This window comes from Astatotilapia calliptera, chromosome 22, assembly GCF_900246225.1.
Source record: "Astatotilapia calliptera chromosome 22, fAstCal1.2, whole genome shotgun sequence".
NCBI lineage: Eukaryota > Metazoa > Chordata > Actinopteri > Cichliformes > Cichlidae > Astatotilapia > Astatotilapia calliptera.
In genome coordinates this window covers 3,680,638-3,703,870 of record NC_039322.1, presented here as the reverse complement: position 1 = coordinate 3,703,870, position 23,233 = coordinate 3,680,638, and the positions used below count along the sequence as shown (strand labels likewise).

At 38.5% G+C, this 23,233-nt stretch overlaps 1 protein-coding gene across 2 annotated transcripts; it reads left to right on the top strand.

Moving 5' to 3' along the window:
- Positions 1-536: 536 nt before the first annotated feature.
- LOC113015061 (GATA zinc finger domain-containing protein 14) lies at positions 537-22,178 on the top strand. 2 transcript variants are annotated; one of them, XM_026156973.1, is made up of 6 exons: positions 537-599; positions 9,852-11,141; positions 15,220-15,982; positions 16,444-16,691; positions 18,362-18,541; positions 20,153-22,178. In XM_026156973.1, the coding sequence occupies exons 2-6, from the start codon at positions 10,311-10,313 to the stop codon at positions 20,360-20,362; spliced, it is 2,232 nt and encodes a 743-aa protein (XP_026012758.1). In that variant the 5' UTR covers positions 537-599; positions 9,852-10,310; the 3' UTR covers positions 20,363-22,178. The 2 variants fall into 2 exon arrangements, with proteins under 2 accessions (XP_026012758.1, XP_026012759.1); XM_026156974.1 differs by having other exon boundaries at positions 553-599; positions 9,855-11,141.
- The last annotated feature ends 1,055 nt before the right edge of the window (positions 22,179-23,233 follow it).

Below are 23,233 nucleotides of genomic sequence, written 5' to 3'. Positions count from 1 at the left end.
TTTTTTGAAAACATCTACAAAACTGCTCAATAACGTGACTTAGTTTGTTGTTGTTGAGTACACTAATGACACCCTTAGGAGCCCTGAGAACCAGCCAGTCAAGGCGTGTAGGACTTTATCTGTCTGAATCGTTACTGATCTTCTGTAGCACTAAATATTGTACACGGTTGGGCGTGGTTGCGATTTGTGTGAGTGATCCAACTTGCCTCCATCTTATCTAAGACACCTGAAAGAGTCTGCAGTTTATTCAAAGTACAAGGAAGGCACGCTCACATTTCCTAAATCAGGTGATCACTTTAGTGTGCACGATTGCCTATTAGTCCAAAAATTTGTCCAAAGGTCTCATGATTACTTTTGTTGGTTTTTCTTGCATCGCTGAGGTTTTAAAAGTTATTACCTGAACATTTAGAGTTAAACATTTTGTTATTGAAGTACATAAAAAAAAGTAGTCAGGTGTGTGCGCAGAAGAGAGAGAGAGAGAGAGAGAGAGAGAGAGAGAGAGAGAGTGAGTTAAAATTATCCACCTAAAGCCAATCCTCCTCAAGCTGATCAGTGTGTTGAATGGACTAACCACCTTGGCGACTCCAGACTTGCAACAGGTAAGAAAAGCTTTGCTTCTTTTTAACCAAATGATGCACTGTTTTCTAAAATATCGACCTTTGGGAAGATTCCTAAACGATCTCTCTTGTGAGCAAGTAAATTGTTGATAAACAAAAGTAAAGTGAAATTCACGGCCCCATGGATGATGTAATGCTTCCACAGACTGAATGAAATGAGTAAATTAAGTTTAAATAGTTTGTGGTTCTGATTTGTTAATGTAATATGTGATTTATTTAGTGTGTACTGGTTTACACATTCGCCTAACATGCGAAAGAGCCCCGGTTTGATCCTGTGACGAGACACAAATCCCTTTGGGTAGTGACAGGAAGGGCATCCGGCATTTTAAAAAAACTCCCCGCTGTGGCCACCACTGATGAATAACAGAGCAACTGGAAGTAGCTTCTATAAAGTGTGATTCATTTAGTTACGCAATGCATATTTAAGGATTTTCTCATGAGGCCTCTGTCAACCAGTTACCATAAGCTGTACCTTAGCTGCTATATGTACCTACCTCAAATAAATATAAATAAATGGGATCTTACATATTAGTAAATCAGTAGATTTACTGGCCACAGTTCTGACTTTTTGTGCTACAAATGTAACTATCCAGCCAAATCCTCATCAAAAAATTCTACTTTTTACATTTTTACTTCTGTGAATCTCTAATAAACTGTAGGTGTGATACTTTATTATCTGCATCTTATTTAACCATAAGACACAAAGTAAACTGAGCTGAATCATCTGAGGTCAGATGAGTTAAGATATTTTGTGAAAACGTGTTCAAATGAATGCCTGGTACTGTAGGTGATTCAAGTCCCTTTGTTCTAGACCGTCTTCAACAGATGTCTGTCTCAAGAGCTTATTAACACGTTAGAAGTAATTGCTTTAAAACTGCTTGAAATTCAAATAAAGTAAACTGGAGGAATGAGGCTGAATGCTGTTCCACTCACAGGGTGAGAGGAAGCGGTACCACCGTGGACCAATCACCAGTGAAGTAATATTCAGCATAATTATGGCTACTTTTAAGAGTTTTCAGTCTTTTGTTTACTACTTATAGTATTTTTTTTCTGCATGCTAATATTCTGTTACTAATATAACACATAAGAGGTTTTATAATATTTGATTTGTCCTCATCTCTGCATACACCTTCAGCCGTCTGTGTTATATTCAGTGTATTTTTGATGAGCTTTGGCTCACGTGAAGCTAAGATTTCAACGTATTTGGCATTTTATTGAACTCAACTTCTTTCATGGGTGCAACATTTTAAAAGTGAAGATTCTTCTCAGATTTTCTGTAGTAGCTCTGTTGCTGGTACCTTCTTATATCCACGGTTGTATCTCAGGGATTTTTTACACTTATTTCGTTCATTGATTCTTGTTTCAGTGAACATTTGTGCAGTATAGCAATAGCATACCTGTGATAACGTTCCCTTCCTGTGTATCCCAACAAGTCTTTGGTCAAACCTGTTCAGTGGAGATCAATTGGGGCCACGTGCGGCACTGAGCCTTTGGCTTCACGCCTCTTCGTTAGCTACAGCGAGGGCAGAGGCAGCTTAAAGAGGTCAAACAAAATGTGAAGGTGATCCATCACAGTTCAGATCAGAAGTCCACATCTTTAGAAATGTGACACCTGTTCTCACCAAAGAGCACTGATAAGCAACCAAGCTATTGTGAAAACTGCAACTTTAACCCTTAAAATGATGAGAAGAAAATCAAACTTTGCAGAATCGATACTGGACATTACAATTATGGGAAATACTAATAGGCCTACCTGAAGTTCCTCTTTAGGAAATCAAGGCACCAAAGAAAACTGACACAGATAAAAAAAAAATTAAAAAAAGAAAAACATCATAAAGACAGCAAAGATTTGTCCTCAGAGACACAGGGAATGCTTTTAGTGCTGAAAAATAAAGAAAAAAGATAATTTACTACCCGTGAGAATTAAAATGCCCTCTAGTCAAAGACCCGCCTGTTACACTGCACTGTCTGGACCTTTGTTAAGAAACCTGAGCTTCCTGCATGGCGCCATCCATATGAACTGTTGTGCTAAGCCAGTGTATTGTCACATTGGTTGATTAATGTTGCCACTCTCAACACTTGAGCCTAAGAGCTTTCCACACTGCCACAACTATCCTGATTATGGTGACCACACTGAGGGTGGTCTCTGAAGTTGGACCATAGTAAAGTCAGGTAATGTGTTAACTTGTTAATTCTTGACACAAAGGGAATGGCTGAGTTCATATGATGAACATTTACATTATGCGCTGGTGGAAAGTAGAGTTATTATTACAACATGTTTTGGCTTTTTTCCCCACAATTTTAAACCATGTTTCCTTATAAAATGTGGACTTTATGTAAAGTTTTGAGACAAGTTGATCTTGACAGGCCGATAAGAGTGAGATGTGTAGTGATTTTGATGGCGTACTGGTCTTTCACACTGAAGGCAAAACTGTTGGTATACAAGATTTACAAGGCTTTCGTCGCCTATGAGCATGTGCTGTGGGTAGTGACTGAGGACAAAGTTCACAGAATCGAGTGTCGGAAATGATGCTCAGGTTTTAGTAAAAGGCTTCACTTTTGTGAAAATGACAGTTGGCTAATTTACTGACATCAAAATGCACTAAATTAAAAAGTACAAGGGTGCGACAAAGCCTCTCAGCAACCAGCGCACTTAGCGGCTTCACAGTAGAGGGCTGTTGACCCAACCAGCTCTAAACTGTAATTTCATGTTGCTGTGTGAATGTGAGGCATGATTAGGTTCAAAAGGGACACCTGTAACTCTTCTTTATCCTTTTTCCAGTTGTTAAAATGTTGCCTGCTTTGTACTGACAGGAAGGCAGAGAGCTTTAGTGTATGAGTCGACATATCGGCGCAGTGCTTGTTATCATGCTTGATCACATTCTGTTGTCTGTCAGCTGGTTCACTGTAACAATATGGCTGCTGTATATTTCCAGGGCTGAGGAGTCATTTCAGTTGTAATTTGGAACGATTTGCATGTCTGTGGAAACAAAACACAGTCAGCTAAGCAGGTATATTTTATAATGCTTAGTAATATGTCTCTGTAATTTGGTGCAGCGGTCATGTTAAACGTTACCCTATTTTACTAGACTTCAAGCATGCAGCTTTGTTTTTACTGAGCGATGTCAGGAATTTTTCGGCATTTTTTCATGTTGACAAAGGTAAAACGGGAGCTTTAACAACAAAATACAAATCTGAACAACAAAAAAGACACATAAGGACTTTTAAATATGGTGTCATTGTGAATAAGACGTTTAAATAAATTTTTGCCTGCAAGATGATGTTATATCCTATATATCCCCAATATAAAAACAACAGTGGCTCATAGGCTCTTCCACTGGTGATTATATTAATAGGGAGTAATAATATTGCTACTAAAATACTTTTTTATTTATTATTTATTAAAGCTACAGTATGAAAAGCTAATGTTTAGTTTGAATCTTGTATTAAAATAACAAACTCCATATGATACAGCAGGTACATAAGGTAATGTTTTCTTTAAATAACTGTAATTCTATTAGATTTCATAATGAAATCTAAAATGACAAACTAACTCATTTATTACTTCATTAAATGTTGAAACACTAGCTTAAAAAATATTGACTGAAATTCAGACCTTTTGAATTATTTTAATATGCAACTTAATTTAAAAACAAGCCAACCAGTTACGGTGTTAAAAATGCCACCTGAGCATTCAACAGTTTTTTCATCTCACAACTAAAAAAGAAAAGATTAATTTGCTTTTAGGACTTAGACTCGCTCATTAACGCACTCTGAGGCGTTTCTTTTGCATAACATACCTAACCAAACTTTTAATAATGAAGAGTATCCTCACATGAGAACAGATAAAATTATTAAAAACTTACTTTCACTCATAGTTTTATGCTAATACAAAGTACACACTGCACCAGCTGCTCAGGATGTGATTGCCAAATCTCTTTTGTGTGTAATCTTATATATGGAGGAGGCATTTGATAGATGCTGTCAGGCACAAACGTGGCATTGCTTTTAAACTGATTTGTTTTTCATTTATGCAGCAGATTCTGAAAAATGACTGTCTCGAGGCATACATTTTTAAACTCTCTATACTAATTTTTTTATACAACAGTACTTTGGGGAATAATCATCTTTTGGCTTTAAATATGTCAGATGTCATGAAGTTTATTTAGCAAAAAAGAGAACATTGTACTTGTGTAATTATGTCTTCCAACAAATTGATGCATTCTGATGTACTTAAATTGAATCCATTAAAAAATACACACAGTAGGAGCAGACACTGTCTCACTGTCTTAAATAGAGTGACTTGGATGGACTTTGCCGTTCCGCCTAATCATGTTTTACGAATGTGACTAGAGACCAACCACATACGCAGTATGCCTAATAAGTTCCTTTGTGACCCTTTAACATTTATATATGTACGTTTTCACCAACTCTATCTGCTTATCTTTATGCATCTCTTCGACAGCTGATCCTTCCTCCCTCAGTTCAACCTCACCCGCCTTCTCCTCACCTCGAGTCTCACTTCCTGCATTGAAGTCAGGGCTGTAACACATGAAAAGTTACATAAATATACTCATGTAGTCCTGATAGTCAGCAGATTAGACATGAGTCCATCCCATCTCTGGACAGCTGATGAGCCAGCTAAACAACAACAGCAGCTGGTTACGAGCTAACATGATGTCAGTTAAAGTTAGAGTATCCTGAAAATCACATTTTTTCACCAATAAACAGTTTGATTACATTCTCACACCACATGAAACACAAGCGTTCAAGTCCAACAATGCTACATCCACTTCAAAGAAAGTTTCACTAGTTCCAGCTAACAACAGTTAACAGCTAGCAACAGCAACAGTTCAGGATATCCTCGACAACTTTCCTTGAAATCACATGATCAGAAGTGATTCACCGATTCATCAACTCATATCTGACTCCCTTCACAGAGTTTTGCAGTCTCCTAAAAATGAACAAGACCAACAGGCTACGATCACTACAGCTGAATGGCAGCCAGAGTTTGTGAGTGACCTGTGTATAAAATTGTAAAATACTGCAAAATATGTTTAGGGTTTTTTTCCTGTAGTATTTTAATAATATGGCGTGTACACGAATGTTTTTATACATACACAGTAGTAAAATCGGGTTGGCTAGCCACAGGTACAGGCTAAATGTTTTTAATCTCTTAATTGTTTAAAATGGTTTCATCCTACAGTGGTCACCATAGCAATCTAACATCTGACAGTGAGATTGTTCACACTTAAACACTACTGCAGCACGTCTGACTTTTCCTAGTGAACATTTATATTTTGTCAAATGAATCCTCTTCGGAAGCACGGCCCTGGAGGTTATTAAATCAGTGAAGGCCAATCAGTATCAATGTGAGGCATTGTGTCACTTACTCTACAGTGAATCTAAACACACTGGTCCAAGTTTCAATTACTTCAAGTGAAATTGTCCTGCAGCCTTTTGGAGTCTGTGCTCTGACACATATCACAACATCTATGGATCATCAGTCATCAAAGTGCCTTTAAGCTGCAGACAGGCCACTCAGTTGAAAACTGAAAGTGTATAACTGACCCAAGCAAGGGCCTTCAAAGTGCACATCTTAATGAAAGCAAAATACAAATGTAGTATAAAAACGGGCTTTTTTGTGTCACCTGACACAAGCACAAAATGAACTTGAGCTCTGTCAACACACAAAGCTTTTCAAATCTATTATAAATGCTGGAAAAGCCACTGAAATACTCGATTGTATAAGCAATTTAAATAAGACAGCTGTTAGGAAAAGCTGCAAAATGTGTATTAATGCAAATTACATTAATACACAAGCTACTGGCTGCGTGTCAAGCACATGCGCTTCTCCTGCAGTGACACGTGTGGCAACAGCAACTTGTGGGTTGGAGGGAGATCATCTGGCAGAACCAGGACCCTGCAGTCAATCCCTCATTAAAGAGCATTACATCCAACCAATCCTATTTGACCGTCACCCTTGAAAGAAGAAGCAGGAGCTATGAGGACACGGATGTGATCCGTACGGGGGAAACATGAGCTGATCAGATGACGAGATCAGCTTGATGTAGTGAATCTGCAAAGGAGCGCTGTCACTTTGTGCTTTTAACTACTGAAGGAGTGAAAGTGACAAAAGATAATAATTTCTGACGTGAGGGTTAAGGAAACCTAATGTGAACAATTCCATTTGAAAAGGAAGGAAAAATAACGATGACATTTGGGAAATTTGATAGAAGTTAGAAAAAGGTTTCTGCTTTGTCTGCGATTATATTCTGAATTTTAAGAATATATTTTTTAAATATGAAAATAAAACATCCTTTCTATATTGTACTGGAGAACAGCTTTATAGCATTAAAACCTGCTTTATGGATTTTTAAATGAGTTTTATACACAGCATACAACATATTTTATAAGTCAGTGACACATTTTAATATGTCCTTTTTTTAATGTAGGATAACTGGATTAATTAAATATAAACTTTTGTTGTTTATTAATCCATCCAGCCATCTATCTTGATCATGGTGGGCAAAGACAGAGTATAATACTGATATGACACCAAATTATAGCTGAGTTCATTGTTTATCCTATTTACAAAAACATAATGAATCATAAAAAAACAACAATATCTTTTAAAAGTCTCCACTATAATCATCAGGAGCAGTTACAGCAACCTACTTTTTGTAAGCTTTGCTATATAATACTTTCAACCATTATGGTGTCTGTGCAGCCTCCATAAACGTAAGTCTCACTTTTGCTGGTTGCTAAATTTTAACAGCGTTCTGCAAACCTCAAGACACATCACGAACATGAAGGCACAACAAAGTGACACAGATGGTGTGTTGATTTGTGTCTTTGCATTCATGCTAGCATGGAAACCTATATAAAATTAGAAAGACAGCAACCAGTTATCAGTCTGTGCAAATGTGCAAATTTAAAGTTGTTGTACTACTTTCACATGACAAGAGCACAGTTAGATCTCACTCAGCCCAGGTTATGTGGAGCCAAATTAAAAGTTGGCTCAATGGAAACTTGATCATTTCCCCACAAGGCAAAGAAAAAATGTATGCAGGTCCAAGGTTCTCCTACCCTTTCCATCTTTGACAAAGGAAGGTTATAAACACAAGCAATCATTATAACGTTGTACATAAAGCAATGCTGTTTGGACTAGCATGTGATGCCACGTGTCTCAGTGAGGTATCATGTCATGTAAATCTCCACTAATGGTGTCCTTAAGTATCAGACAGCAGGGCACACTGTTTGATTATGGCTCTCACGTAGTGGCTGCGTGCACATCGTTAAATGCCTCTCAACAAAACATGTTTGTTTTTAAGAAATGGCTGATGAATCCTGCGGTGTTTCTAATAATGAAATATGAGACACCATTAAACTATTAATGATCTCAGATGTTATATCAAAGTATCAGCCAGAATTCTCTAAAATTTAAATTTCATCCAAATCATTACACTAAAGTGGTACGTTGTATGGTTCTGTTTATCCTTTTGATAGTAAGCACTGGTGTTGTGTTTATAGAAATAATGCCTCAATGCTAAATCGGTCATTTCTTCTGGTAAAAAAGAGAAACTTCTGTCAAATTTAGCAGAAGTAAGTGAGAATCAGAGAGTCACTGTATCCTGTAAAGAAAATCTCCTGACAATTCATACCTTATCACATTAACATATCAGGTTTTGTACAAATTAGACTAACAAGTTAGAGCTCATCAATTAGTGAGCTTTAGACTTAATGAAAGGTGGATGTTGTCACCTTTAGACAAAGCAAAGGCTTTCTGTTTTTGGTCTTCATGGAAAGCTATGTGGCTGTTGGCTGTAGTTTCATATTTACTGTACACACATGCTGTTCTTATTTACCCCTTCGCTAGAAAGACAACTGGTATATTTCCCAGAAATTCTAAGCTAATATGTAATTTAAAAAAAATGCCTAAAATCGCAAAAAAGTATTGTCATTGTCGTTTTTCTCAGAAGGACAGTGTCACAGAAAGGGCGGTGCCAGAAAATCGGATGTTTGTACTTAATGTAATGTGTGTTGTGGGTGTTTAAAGATAAGGAGCTTAGAAAGAACAAGCTCCTTATCTTTTCCTGTGTGTTCTGAAACTTGTTCTTCTTGGCTTTGCATCGCGCTCTCGGGCAAGACCAACGAGCATGCGGTTGATGCATGTTTCTTGCTGTGCTGTTCAGGTCTAACAGAACAGGTATAAACAAAAAAAATAAATTATTAATACATTATTATTAGTTGTCCATCATCAATAAGGAACACCTATTGTACAGTAGATGTGGTTGAATGCTTTTCTTCTGTGCAATAATAATGTGGACATCCCTCTTCTTTGAGTATGACTCTGTCTCTCCTCGCCGTGCTGCTTTTAAACAGTCAGTCAGCATGGCAGGCTGAAGGCGGACAAGTTCTGACACTGATTCATGAGGCTCGTGTGAGTGACTGGGCTCAACAGGCATGCCCTTGTCTCAGCAGAAAACCAGCTTTCATTATTCGAATGATTGCCCTGTGGCTTTGACGGAAGATTAATTGACCATAATCTGATTATACTGTGGCCTGCTGCAGCCCTGAAGACCCCCAACCACCACCACCACCACCAATCAGCCCTCCCCTCTGTGGCGTCTGTCTGTGTGTGAGTCATTAAACTTAAACTGCAGTCTGCTGGTTAAAATAAAACATGCTGACCACATGGATGAGCATTTTAATATGTGGAGATCAACTGCTTATGATGCTGAACAGCTCTGGTACCTTCCTGCAGCTAGAACTATAACAAAAGCAGATTTTTAAGGTAATGTTGAAAAAGGTGTTTATCTAGTTTTCCTTCTCAATATGAGTGCATCAAAACCATGATTGAGTCATGAAACTCTTTATGGTTTTGTTTACATCAATATTCTCAAGTTCAAAGATGAGTGTGAACCGGAAACTCACTTAGTAATTAAGATGGTCTCCAGTTATAACCCAATTCCTGTCCTTTAAACCTGTTCTCTCCTCTCTGCTTTGTCTCACTTTGCCTCTTGACAGTCTTACTTTTTCCTCAACCTGTAGCTTTTTGGGTTTGTTGTTGTTGTTGTTTTCCAGTTGGCTGAATCATATATTGATTGCACTGTAAATAATACTTAAAACCATGAGTGGAGATGATCAAAGCTTGAGCTAGCTGTTTGTTTCCATTATGTCTCTCTTCTTCTTGACTTGTTTTGTTGATGTCTTGTTTTCTCTGTCTCCCAGTAGGTAATGGCAATGTGATGGATAGTTAGAAGCCAAAGTTAAAAGGATTATTCCTGGCCATCGAACACAGAAGGTCTTTGAAGCCAGAAGAAATCACCTGTCTGGCGATGCCCCAGCACCTCATCTCAGACAAAGTGGATGAATCTATCAGCTGAACTTTCTCAACCTGTTAACTTACCATGGTGCCAAGAAAGCTTGCGTGATTCTAAAAGGTGTTCTTGAAGACAAGCAGCTGGAGTTTAACAGTCCCCTTTGTTCCCAATGTTCCCAGTGTTTTTAGAGCCCTTCCTTGGAGTTTCTGTCACTTATCCTCTAAAGGGAATTTATTTTGTTGACATGATTAGCACCAACACCTCTCAATCAGAAGCAAATGATTTCCATTGATGGTGTTTGTCCCCACAAAACTAAAGCCTTTGAAGACTGTCAATTTCCGAGGAATAATTTGGACTCTGACCAGATATGGCCAGAGACGTCCGTCCTCTGAGCCAAATGCCTTTGTCTACAAAGCACGTGCAACGGGTGGGAGCTACTCTGGGGCTTGTCCTCCCTTTCATCCCCCTACGATCTCTTATTTTCTATTACTTCCTTTCATGTGCAGCAGCAGCAGGTAGTTTACCTGGCATAGAATATGATTATGGCATTAGCCCCAAATTTGTTTGTACTCCCATTCCCCCAGAAGCAGATCCCAGCTGCTTCTCGCCACCCAATGTGCCCCATGGACCAAGCAGTAACAGCCATAGCAGTGACCACAATGGCGGGAGCAGGCGAGGCATGATGTCCGACGAGGCCAAAGCCACTATTCTGCACTTGCGTGAGAGCCTTGTGAGGCAGAAGGAAACCATCCTGGACCAGCGAGAGACAATCAGGGAGCTGAATGCTAAGCTCACCTTATGTGAGGGCTTTGGGGGTCACCACAGCACTGGTCACCATGACAGTCATCACGACAACCACCACGACAATCATCACGATAGCCATCACGATAGCCATCATGACAACCATCATGAAAACCATCATGAAAACCATCATGAAAACCATCATGATAACAACCATAACAACCATCACGGTACCCACCATGACGACCATCATGGACATCACGGCAGCCATCATGCATCATTGTCACTGCACCATGGGCCTTCAGGATATCACAGCAATGACCACCATTATTCCCACGGCAGCCACAGACTGGACCACAACAGGAAGGGCTCGTCATATAGCAAACACAGTTCCTTCTCTCCAGAACAGACTGGAAAAACCCTGCAGACACTAAAGGAGAGGCTGGAGAACTTGCAGGTAAGCATGAAAGATTATAGTTTGATCATTTTTTGTAGCGTACTCACTTAATAGCACTTAATAAAAAAAAATCACAACTGGATAAATGAACTCACTGCGCACTAGGACAGGTGACTGGGACCATGCAGTATCTTCAGTTTGATTTGTTTTGCAATTTTTAAAAGTGTCATGCTTTAAAAATTGCTGCACAATGACCTTTTTTTAAATTTCAAAGATGCATGAGAGCTACTTGCCAAAGTCTGAGCTGCATGGGAACATCCACTGAATATCTTCCTCAGTTATGCAGGAGAAATACTAAAAAGTATGAACCGAGTAATTAAACTGAGATTGCACTGCAATAAATTATGAGGGAAATGGCTGTTAAAATCTTAGCTTACCAAACGGTGACTTTACCGTGTGTGCCTGGACCTCTTCACTATTCCAAGCTTTCTGAGGGCAGAAACAATGCACAGCAATGAATAATCCACAGCATTGTTCATTGTTGTTGTTCATTGAAAGCCTTTTTGTATCAGTGGAGTTTGAGTGCTGTCATTGGTGAGCTTAGTATCTGTTTGTTAACAGTCTAGGGTCCCCATGTTTTGAAATATCACAATTTTGTGTGATGGTAGATACCAATAAGAGCTCGAGCTGCTTTAATCGTGGTAATTGTGGTCCGCGCCATTTGGGTGGAGTTGCGCTTTCTTAATGCTCTCATGTTATTTATGTATCTGTTTTACTATTTCTCTTTTAATTATTTATTCATTTATTTGTTTTTAATTGTAATTGTGTGTCAGGCACTTTGTGAGTGTGTATGTGTACTTTATAAACCTTACCTACTACACTTTTTGCACAAAGAAAATTCAAATTGTCTATAATGTGTCTGCAAAGAAAAGCTGCAGACAAGCAGAAGTCTATTAAAGGTTTGACTTAATTGGGGTCACGTCTTACGTCACTGAGAGTCACATGCTCAGTCACCGAATCAGCTGCCTTTGTTATCTGCTGCCAAAACGAGGGATATGTTTCATTAGGACATAGTAACCTGAAGGTTATTCTATGGATGTTGTACATTTTACTGCATCATAGTTAATGCATATTCTCAGGACTAAATCATTAATTTTTTAATTTATGTTTTTGTAATAATTTGGGGGAAATTAAAAAAAATAGCATTCAGAAGTTGTGGGCAATCTGTCTCACACACTCATCACAAACCACCCACCAGTCACTATGAAACACGTACCACCCACAATGCTAATATGAAAGCTGCTTGACTATTGTCTCAGAGTTAATGTCTCTGCATCGTTCTCTGTCTTTCTCCTGGATATCAGTGGCCAAGGTCGAGCTCAAAACAGGAAGAAGCTCTAAGTTGATTAGCTCTCACCCCTGATCTTAACCTCTGTGTGCCAGCAGGAGTAGGATAAGTTAAGCTCCCCTGGTGGAAAACAAGCAGTCTATAGTATTTAAACACCGACAGAATGACAAAGAGTTTAGATTAAAGAAAAATCTTTTTTCCCCAGTAATTCTTGTATACTGGTTTAGCTTTTTTGTGTTTGAACTTGTGTGTAATCTCTTGCCTTAAAGTAAATCACTACACACACGAACACACACAAACATATCACTTTCTCTCTAAAAACACTCTCTAAAATAATATATATTTATAATATAACTATATATTTAAAATGAATGTTTACCCTACACAGCTAATTACTAATCATTGTTATAATGAATTCATACCAAATGCAAATCAAAGTTTTGTCTTGTGGTTCTCACAAAAGTACAGTCATGCTGGAAACCCACGACTGTCTAACAGCCAGCAGGATGTGGAAGAGTGCAAATGAAAACTGCAATAAGGTTACAGGATCATATTTTCAAAACTTTCCATGAAGTCCTGCAATTTCCTTCACTGTTCTCCAAGCCATCTTTATTTCTTCTGTCACTATAAAATAAAAGAAACTGAATCATTCGGCTCCAGCTCCCCTCAAACAGCATCAGTTAGTTATTGACATAGAAAGTCAGTTATTTCAAAGACTTTCCAAAGCACACCGTTGCCTCACAGCAAGAAAGTCTAGGGTGCTAGGGTGTACCCCACCTCTCATCCAGCCGTCCAATGACTTTGATAAGGATAAGCAGCAGAGATGGATGGATGGATGGAATTCCTATTTAATAAGTCCTCCAACAAATTTTACATGGGTTTCCAGTATAATAGAACAGGAATGTCCAAACATGTATAACTTTCGACTGGGAGACTGGGTGTTGATCTACCCAAACCTACTACAATCACCATGGTGTCTATAATTTACTACGACAACTTTGGCTGGTAGAAAACAGACATAGAACAAAATACCCCAAGTACAATCAAAAGCTGAACAAGATAAAAAGGAACCAACTATCAGATTTGTTAACATTACAGCATGTAAAGCATATTAAAATTCACTCCCCATATAGCTGTCGTGAATGGGGAAAATTTCATACAGACCAATACTACTTTATTAACATATCAACCCCCTCACTGGGTTCAAACACCAAAAACTAATTTATAATGAGACCCTCTACAACATTAAACACATATTAGAACAACACCAAGAAAAATGATACAGGCACTTACTAAGACAAGGGCTAGAGGTCTCTTAAAATGAAAACATAACTCTGGTTCATATCAAGCGTTTGTGTTGTTTAAAAAGACAATAATGTTAAATTCATTAACATAAACTTACAAAGCAATAAACATCTTAATGATGTTTTTTACAGTTGTTATAATCCTTCCAGATTCCCAACTATTTAAGTGGTTTTGCTGTCTCACTTTGGTTATAGTTTCATTATTCTGATGTCGTAATGTGAGTCTTAAACCTGGCTGCCAACTGGCCTGTAAAAGCTTCATTATTAGTGTAGGTGGTCTCAGGTCATGCTGAGGGAAAGTGTTGCCAAAAATCCCTTTCGATCTCACTTGAAGGTGTGAGACAAAACAGAACTGGTGCCAGGATTTACCCTCAGCCTCTCCCTCTAACAGGATGTCTACACCACCAGCCTCTGGCCATGCACCGAAGGGCGCTAGCCAACCTCACTTTCAATTAGCTTCATCCTTCCTGACAAGGCTATTAATCGTGGCGTGTGCTGGCAGGGAACAAAGTCGGATTTGCTGGTGAGGAAGACGAGGATGAAGGAGGGAGAGGAAAAAAGAGGACAAGAAAACTTTTCCCCCTGCACTTTTAAATGTCATACTGAAGTTCCTCTTGTACTATTGTATTGATATAACCTTTGGTTCTTGTTTAAAGCATTAAAATGCAAAGTTGTTGTTGTAAAACTCTTATTACCAGCACTCACCTTTCTCCCCCTACAGTCCTTTTCTTTGACATCTTTTTTTATAGTTTTGCTAATAGACAAAACTGACAAGGAGTCACAATCATGCAGTTAAAGTCAGTATCTTTCTCCAGTAATGAGTTTGAAATAGCCTTGTCTTGAAATCAGTGCCTTACTTAAATAGATTTTTGGAATGTTTCAAATGAGGTCTGTGGTTAACGCAAGTCCTACACATGTTTTCACATTTTGTTTTAAAATATGAAACTGAATACCCAAATACCTGCTTCAGGAAACCCAAGTTCTTCAGGGACATTAAATGTCATGATGCCACACATAGGAGCTTTGTGGTGGGAACATTAAAGTCATACTACCATAGTTCATTTTACTATAAAGGTACTTAATCTTTCAAAAATCCTAAAGGGTCCTTAGATTTGTGATGATTATACTAGTTATCAAAACACCTACATATTCTAAATTTCTATTTTTGAGACCTTTTTTCAGCAATAATCCAAAATCCCATTCTCTTTATTCAAGTGAGCCAGGTCAGTGCTGACATCATTTTTGCCCTGCACAAATCGCTGAGACGCTCTATGAAGATTCCCCACAATGTCAGCAGGACCTGTTGAACTCTGTTGCTATTGCTGTGGTTTAAATAGAAGAAATTGTTACTACATTGATGGGGATTATCAGTTTTAAGTACACAAAGTATAGCAGAACCTGATTGGATTGATGTTTTCACTCTGTGGAGGTAATAGATCATTTATAGGTAGGTATAGTTATTAAGCACTATTTTCTTTGTCTACAGGCCAGGAACTCCTCCAGCTCCTATTCCAGCTCCCTGAGAGAACTTCTGCAGAGGAAGATCAATGCTTTAGAGGAACAGCTACACAGGTACTACAGAGATCACCATGACTATGGTCACCATAATGACCACCATGGAGATCATCATGATGACCATCATGGCAACAGCCACCATGATAGCCATCATGATGGCCACCATGGCAATAGCCATCATGATGACCACCACGATGACCACCACGATGACCACCATGATGACCACCATGATGACCATCATGATGACAACCATGATGACCATCATGAGGACCACCATGAGGACCACCACAATACCCATCACAGCAACCACCAGAATAGGCATTGGTACAACCGCCACACTGGACACCATAATCGCCATCGTGATCACCATCGTGACCACCACTATGATGGGCACCATGGTCGGCATTATAATCATTTCAGCAGCCACCATAATGACCATCATGACGATCATCACGATGATCACTATGGTCATCATGATGACAGTCATCACAGAGATCACGATTACCACCATCGACCTGGATACCATGACAACCACCATGATGATCATCATGACAACCACGATGATCATCATGACACCCATCATGGCAATGACCACCACGATGACCACCACCATGACAATGATCATCACCCGCGACGGCTTCCTTACACCAGTAAAGAAACGAGTCTGAGGGGCACTGGACACAGCAAGCTGGAAACAGTACTAAGCCAACTGCACCACAGCAGCACTGACCATGGTAAACATACATGCACGCACAGACATAGCTACACACACTCATGATTTATTTTAGGGATGAATTTGAATTCTCATTTATTATTTAATAATTACAGAATATCTTTGTACCTACTATTATCCGGCTTTTATTGGAGGTTGCCCTATAAAAAAAAACTCCATTAGTTAGGTTGCTGTGGTTGGTGCTAGTAGATTATTATGACCCATAATTACCTCATTTATATGATGAATGATGAAAGCAAGCACAGAGCATTGTTTTGCCTTTAATAATTATATTGATATCATGTAGATAGAGAATATCTCCATAATAATTGGGTCAGAAAAAGGAACAATTCAAGAAAAAGAAAAAAATAACTTGTTTGTTTCTAATGCATATAGAAAATAGTCTAACAAAAGTCTTTGACAGCAGTATTTGTTGATCACAAATGAATAACATGACTCTAAATTTATTCTCCATCTCACCAGGGAACCAAAAGCTAAAGAGTCCCACTGCCTTCCTGTTAGACTTCCCCATGAGGACTAACTACATGTATGGCAGGATGAGGCGGTCAGTGGTGACGGAGATCTTTGCCTTGACCATCTGCCTGTGGCTGAAGGCAGGTGCAGGTCCTGGTCTTGGCACTCCCTTCTCCTACTCGGTGCCCGGGCAAGCTAATGAGCTGGTACTAATTGAATGGGGCAGCAATCCCATGGAGCTGCTAATTAATGACAAGGTAAAGCCTGTCACCATGTCATGTCACAGTGATTTATGATCTAAATGTTGATGAATCTGGACACAAAAGCTAGTTCTGAAGCTCAGCCTATAGTGCAAAGGTTTATGGGATCTTTTTATCAGTCACTAAATAATTTATCACTGTAAGAAAATACTTGCACATCAATGTGAAGAATCTCTAGGCAAGTCAGAAGATGTTTGGTCCCAGAAGCTATCTGGTTTCCTGTTTGTAGACCACATACAATCCAGGTTATCCTGACTAATCAAAGTCTAGCAGGGTCGGGTTGTATAAACTGCTTGTGGTGAGCAAAAGAAGGACTTTATCTGCTAATGTGTGATGATGATTTAGAACTAGCTCACGTTTCACTGCATCAAAGAGTAACAAGGTATAAGTTCAGCATTACTCCACACTAGTTTGGCTGTACCAAAGTAGAGAAAAGAATATACTTTCACCAACATGACCAGTGTTACTGACAGCTAGTAGTACCGTACCACCAAGAAATAAGAGTCAGAGCAAGATGATAATCTGCCAAATTTACTCGGGTGTGAATATTTTTCTCAACTAGCCAAAAACTTCTCTAGTAAAGACTCCAGAGCAATGTAAATGATATATATAATATTGTCATCTCATGTCACAATCACATACTCAAATTCATACACAAAAACTATAGAGCTCATTTACTGGTTGTTCCTTTTAACAGTGATTAGCATTTTGAATATCTGCTGTAATTTATGTATTTATTATTTAGTTTTACTAAAACAGTCTTCTTAAAATGTATAATATCCTCAAACTTCATTGGCATAATATACATTGATTTTGACTTTTTAAACATTTTTATATTTATTTTGGTTGTTTTCACTTGTAACAAATTGTTCACATTTTGGTACTTCTCTGTATACTTCTAATGCAGATTAGACATATATAACGAGCCCCTGCAATTGTCTTTCGGTTGTTTCTCCTAGAAAAAGATTGCAGATGTCTCCGTTCAAATGACAGTAATCAGACAGTAACCCAGTCAGACTGCTGACAAACAAATAATTCAATTAGTCAATTAGCTTCCTAATCTTTAATTCTCCCCTAAACGGAAGACAGATGTTTGTCTATTTCCCTTCTGTGCCCCAGTACTTCGTGCAGTGAGCTCAACAAACAAACGAACAACACAATAATCTGATTATTGTAATTGATTGGCCTAATTGTCTGTAGCACAGACAATACCAGGAGGGATAAACTGACGTGTTTGTTGTCTGTGAGTCACACACTTGGCAGTTATCAAACTGATCATTGACACAGTTCAATGATCTCAGAATGTAGATTAATCTAAGAGTTTAATTACTTTTCTACAATGTTTTATGAGGATGAAATGAGAGAAGATTCACACGTTGTATTAATCCACTTTCCCGACAATCGATAACAGTTGCAGATAAGGCTTGCTACTGTGTGAATACTCGTGCAAAATTAATGGCAGGCTATCAGTCTTTTTTTCTTTTTACTCCATCAACATGATAACATCTCACATCATTTAAGGCTTGATCAGGTGTAAACCGTGCCATCGCGACCCTTGGATAATCTTTTACTTGAAGGTTATGAGACGTTTTTCCAAATAAAAATTAAAAAATAAGTAAATAAATAAATAAAATCTCTTTTTTTTGTCTCTCCACCTGGTTCTTTAGGCGGCGACTTTGCCCATAACTATGACAGATGAAAAGTGGCATCACGTGTGCGTGACGTGGTCCACACGTGATGGTGTCTGGGAGGCCTACCAGGATGGAGCGAAGAAAGGCACAGGGCAGAACCTGTCAGCCTGGCACCCAATCAAACCAGGAGGGATTTTCATCCTTGGTCAGGAGCAGGTATGACACACAACATGCCTTCTGACTGTGGGATAATAATGTCACATACAGACTATGTCAGCAGATATAGGTATGCCAATTCATTTTATACCCCAATGTTTGCTATAAGAGGTTTTAAATTGAGTAAATACAAAGTCAAATGTGTGGGTCATTATTTATTTAATAAAAACTAAACCAAAGCATCTTGTAGAACCAGCATTAGTGGCAGTAACTTCATGTAAAATTATCTGTTTGACTCTTAGAGGAATTCGTTTATGCACAGCTGCCTTAACCACCACAGCATTTTAATGAAACTGAGGTGTGGATTTTAACTGGGCTTTTGTAATTCTGCATTGTATTGCATTCAATGCATTCAATGCATTCTTGTCTTTTTCAGCCATACTGTTGTAGATTTGCTTTCATTCTCTGAATCATTGTCATGTTGCACGAGCAGGTGTCAGCCAAGCTTTAGCTGTTGAAAAGATGGCCTCATATTAGACACTTTGGTATACAGAGAAGTTCAAGGTTAATTCAATGACTGCAAAGTGCCTGTGTCCTGTGGCTGCAACACAAGTCCAAATCCTCACCCCTCCACCACCGTGCTTGACAGTGTATTAGACGTATGTGTTGATAAGCAGTGATTGGTTTCTGCATATAGACATTCCCACTTTGGTTTCATCTGTCCAAAGGACATTGTTGCAGTTGTCTTGTGGTTTGTTTTTTAACTTACTTGCAAGCTTAAGCTTTTAACATTTAACATGCTAAGTAAGGCCTCTACAGTCTTCAGATGAGGTTTTCGTTTTTTGTGCATTTTCTCTGAGCACTTCATGGCCTCCATTCCTGTGAAGATTGGCAGCTGCTTTCCACTTGTGAATAATCTGTCTAACAGTAGAATGATGGACTTGAACTTGTTTCAGAAATGGCCTTATAATCCTTTCCAGACTGATGGGCAGGAACAAGTGTTTCTGATCATTGATCATATGTTTTGTTCTTGGCATTGTGTTACACTTCCTGACCTGAAAAATGCTAAAGCTTCTGCTTCTATAGATTACCAGCACCTGGCTCCTACTTTCCTTTTTAATTCGTATCAATACTGCTGCTGCATTGTGATTTAATTTTTGTTAAATAATGATATGATCTAATATGTCATGTTTGGTAGTTCATCTGTTATATCTATCTCATTTAAGACTGGCTAAGGACCAGATTATTTTATGGCATCTGGATATGTTAAACCTTGGACTTGTAAGAGGGTCTCTTTACTGTGACTGATAGTCTGTCTGTAGTGTGGAGAGCTGAGCTTGTAAGGCCAAACGTTGTCAGTTTTAATTTTTTAAATTTTTTTGAAACAGCTGACTTTGTATAGTGCCTTTCAGTAGATATAAACATATGCACTGAATCTTTATTGTCTAAATGATGTTGGTCATTAGAAAGAAAGCAGGGTTAAGACATTCTAGTATTGGCTTCATTTTTAGGGCCTCGGCTTTACTGATGAAACAAATCAAATTTGTGTCAAACTAAAAATGTCATTTTTACCAGTTTCATATCTTATAGAACAACTTTCTAATCCCTAGAAGGTAGTAACATTTTAAATATCAGCTCTACATTTTGACACATTTGCTTCTCCCTCCACAGGACACAATGGGAGGCCGCTTTGACGTCACTCAGTCTTTTGTGGGAGAGCTGTCAGACCTCCAGTTCTGGTCCAGAGTGTTGACATCCAGTGAGATTTACAGCCAAGCAACCTGTGGCGGCCACCTTGTTGGTGATGTCATGTCATGGTCGGAGGAGTCGGTTGAGCTCCACGGAGGCCTCACTGAGCTTTCTTTTGATCCCTGCCACTAAAGATGGACGCTGACCCCAGGGCTGTAGGATTATCCTTTTCTAGTAATTGATAACATGGTTGTGTCAAAAATGGCTGACAAGTGGAAATACATTATTTGATCATTGGTCAACCATAAAGCGATCGTTTCTTTCATTTCTTCTTCCATCATGTTGGCTGCAGGACTTTAATAGCACAAGCTCAGCTGTGGGCCACGAGCAGTGTGAGGACTTTGGTTGTTTGGTTTTTTTTGTATTTTTCCATTCCTGCCGGATCCTTCTGCCTTCTCCACCTACACCCTCACTTCCTCGCTCGAACGCTCCCAGCAGGACACCTTTGAAGGCTCCAAAGAGTGCAGGGCTTTGGATTTACTGGCTGCACGCTCATGACTGCAGCACCTCTAAGAGATCCAACACACATAATAGGATTTCTTTCAATTGGAACAGGCCCAAAGGTTGCTGGTTTACCATTAACTGCCCTGCGCTAGCTTGTTCTGTGCGGTTTATGAGCAACATAGACATTACAGAAGGTGAAAGAGATGCTAAACGAAGCCACATAGAAACCTGAGTGAGGACTTGTGCGTGCTGCTAAAGAACCGATAGAAAGGTTGCAGTACACAGCAGGGAAAAGCACTGCATACTGATGGTTGTTTTGCACATTGAGATTTTGGCAGACTATTCTTTTTGTATTAGTATTTCATATTGAAAACTCTAAAAATATGTGGGGGGGGGGGGGTTTGTAGAATTAACTATAACATGCTTTTGTGTGGCTTTACAATGTGAGTACATGTTCAGAACAGTAAATCGTGCATTTTGTCAATGCAGGACTGAAAATGTTTTAACCTTTGGTTTTTCTTCTGTCTGTAAATGAATCATTGTGAAAGGTTTGTTACATAAGAGCAAAACAGCTCAATGTCAGACACGACACATTACAGCCACGAGCCACCTGACTGCATCAATTCAGGTTAACAACGTGTCACCGCGCTAATGCTGATGTCTCCTTGGGCAACCACTGGCTTACAGTGGGATTTACCTGTGAACAACTGATCTGATCCTGCTTATTTCCGACAAGCTCAAACCGCATGGCAGAGTCAGACACACAGAAGCTAAACCTGTAAAAAGACATTGTTGATCTCGTGTTAATCATTTGTAGCTGCACTTTCATTGTTTTATAACAAGAGTTTGGGTTTTTTGTACACGTGAATCAAATATGAAAGTATTTATTATGATTGTTCTCTGGTTGTAAGCAACTTTTACTTAACCCTGTGTTTATTTGTAAAGCTCATCTTTTGAAATAAACTGTTAGATATTTGCTAATTAGAGCCCTTCTGAATTAAACTCACGTATCCTCCAATGAATTTAATTCAGCAGAATCAGTCGCCTCAAAGAGCTTTATATATAGGTAAAGTAGATATTTTCAAATTATCTTAATCCAAACCAAAAAAAAAAATTCTCCAAATTTTCTCCATATGTTCATATGTTTCTACACACATCTATATATGATGTGACATATATATATATATGATGTGCTTCTTTTGTCTGTGCTCCTATACTTCACATTTATACCTCCTTCTTCCAATACAAAAATGTGTAGTTTGTAAGCTAAACTTTAAAATGCATTATTAACATAAATACTTGCTTATCCTCACCTTCAGTGCACATTTTAATAGTTTTTTTGGTTTCTTTATTTTTTCTTTAAATTTGTTTTTTGTCTTTTGCTGTAAATATGCTGAGTATAATATTGTATTCAATCCACTACCCCTTCCCACACGTGTAAGCCAAAAACTACAGTATAAACTGAAATGTAAAACTTGAAAAAGAAGAGAAATGCTCTATAAATGCTGTCAAATATTTGTAAATATTTCAGTATTTTGAATAAAACTATTATTACTATTGGGTAGTATTATTATATTATTATTACTTCTACTGTATGCATACAGTATTTTATGGGACTTAAATCGCTCATTAGTGGGAGCAGACTTATATCTCTGCACAGATCACTTCATCTCACACACTTTTTTGTGTGTATGACTGAAGAAGACAATGACCTATGTGTTCTGACACACACGCTGCACATACAATCACACGCTGGTCATGATTGCTGCTTGTGCGTGTTAAATAATTATGCAGATAGACATAAATGCAGGCAGGTGACAAATTTAAGGGAAAATCTGAACCCCTGTTGTTCTGTGGGAGGCAGCTTTAATTGTTTGTTTGTACAGATTTCAGTGCAGTAGTGGTTCTCAAACTATATAGTGGGCCCTCTGGTGGGGCTTAAAGTCAGTGCAAGGAAGTGTTACCAACCAACCAGGGGAAAATATATAGAGAAACTAATCAGAATTTAAGAAAAATGAACAGGAAAATCTTTCTAAAAGGAATCTTGGTTGGTCATTACTGTTAATGATTCATAATAGGTATAAATGTGAGCATGAAGGATTGCCTGTGTGTGTGTTAGACAGTAAAGGATGTATCTGGATGTACCCAGCCTCTCTCCTCATGACAGAAGGCAAAGGCTCCAGCCCCTGGGAACTGGATAAGCTGCTAAGAAAATGGTTCTTTTAGAAGAAAGTGCCACTGCAGATCACACACAGTTGTTCTGACTGATCACCTTAATTCTAAACATTTTTACCCTGATGGGAACGCTCTCTTTGGAGATTCCTCCATCCATTATAAACACATGAATGTTTTCACCAGGATGACAGTTGTGTAAAGCATATGGCCTCTGCAGTGCAAAATGTTGGGTAGACATGTTTAACAGCTTATATGTTTATACTGTGAAGGAATAGCATTTAACCCTCATCCATAAACCTGAAAAACAAATGCCAAAGAGTACAGAAGCTATTCTAGCAGTAGGCGGTGGCCTAATATCTTAACAACGCACTTTAGTTCATTTTT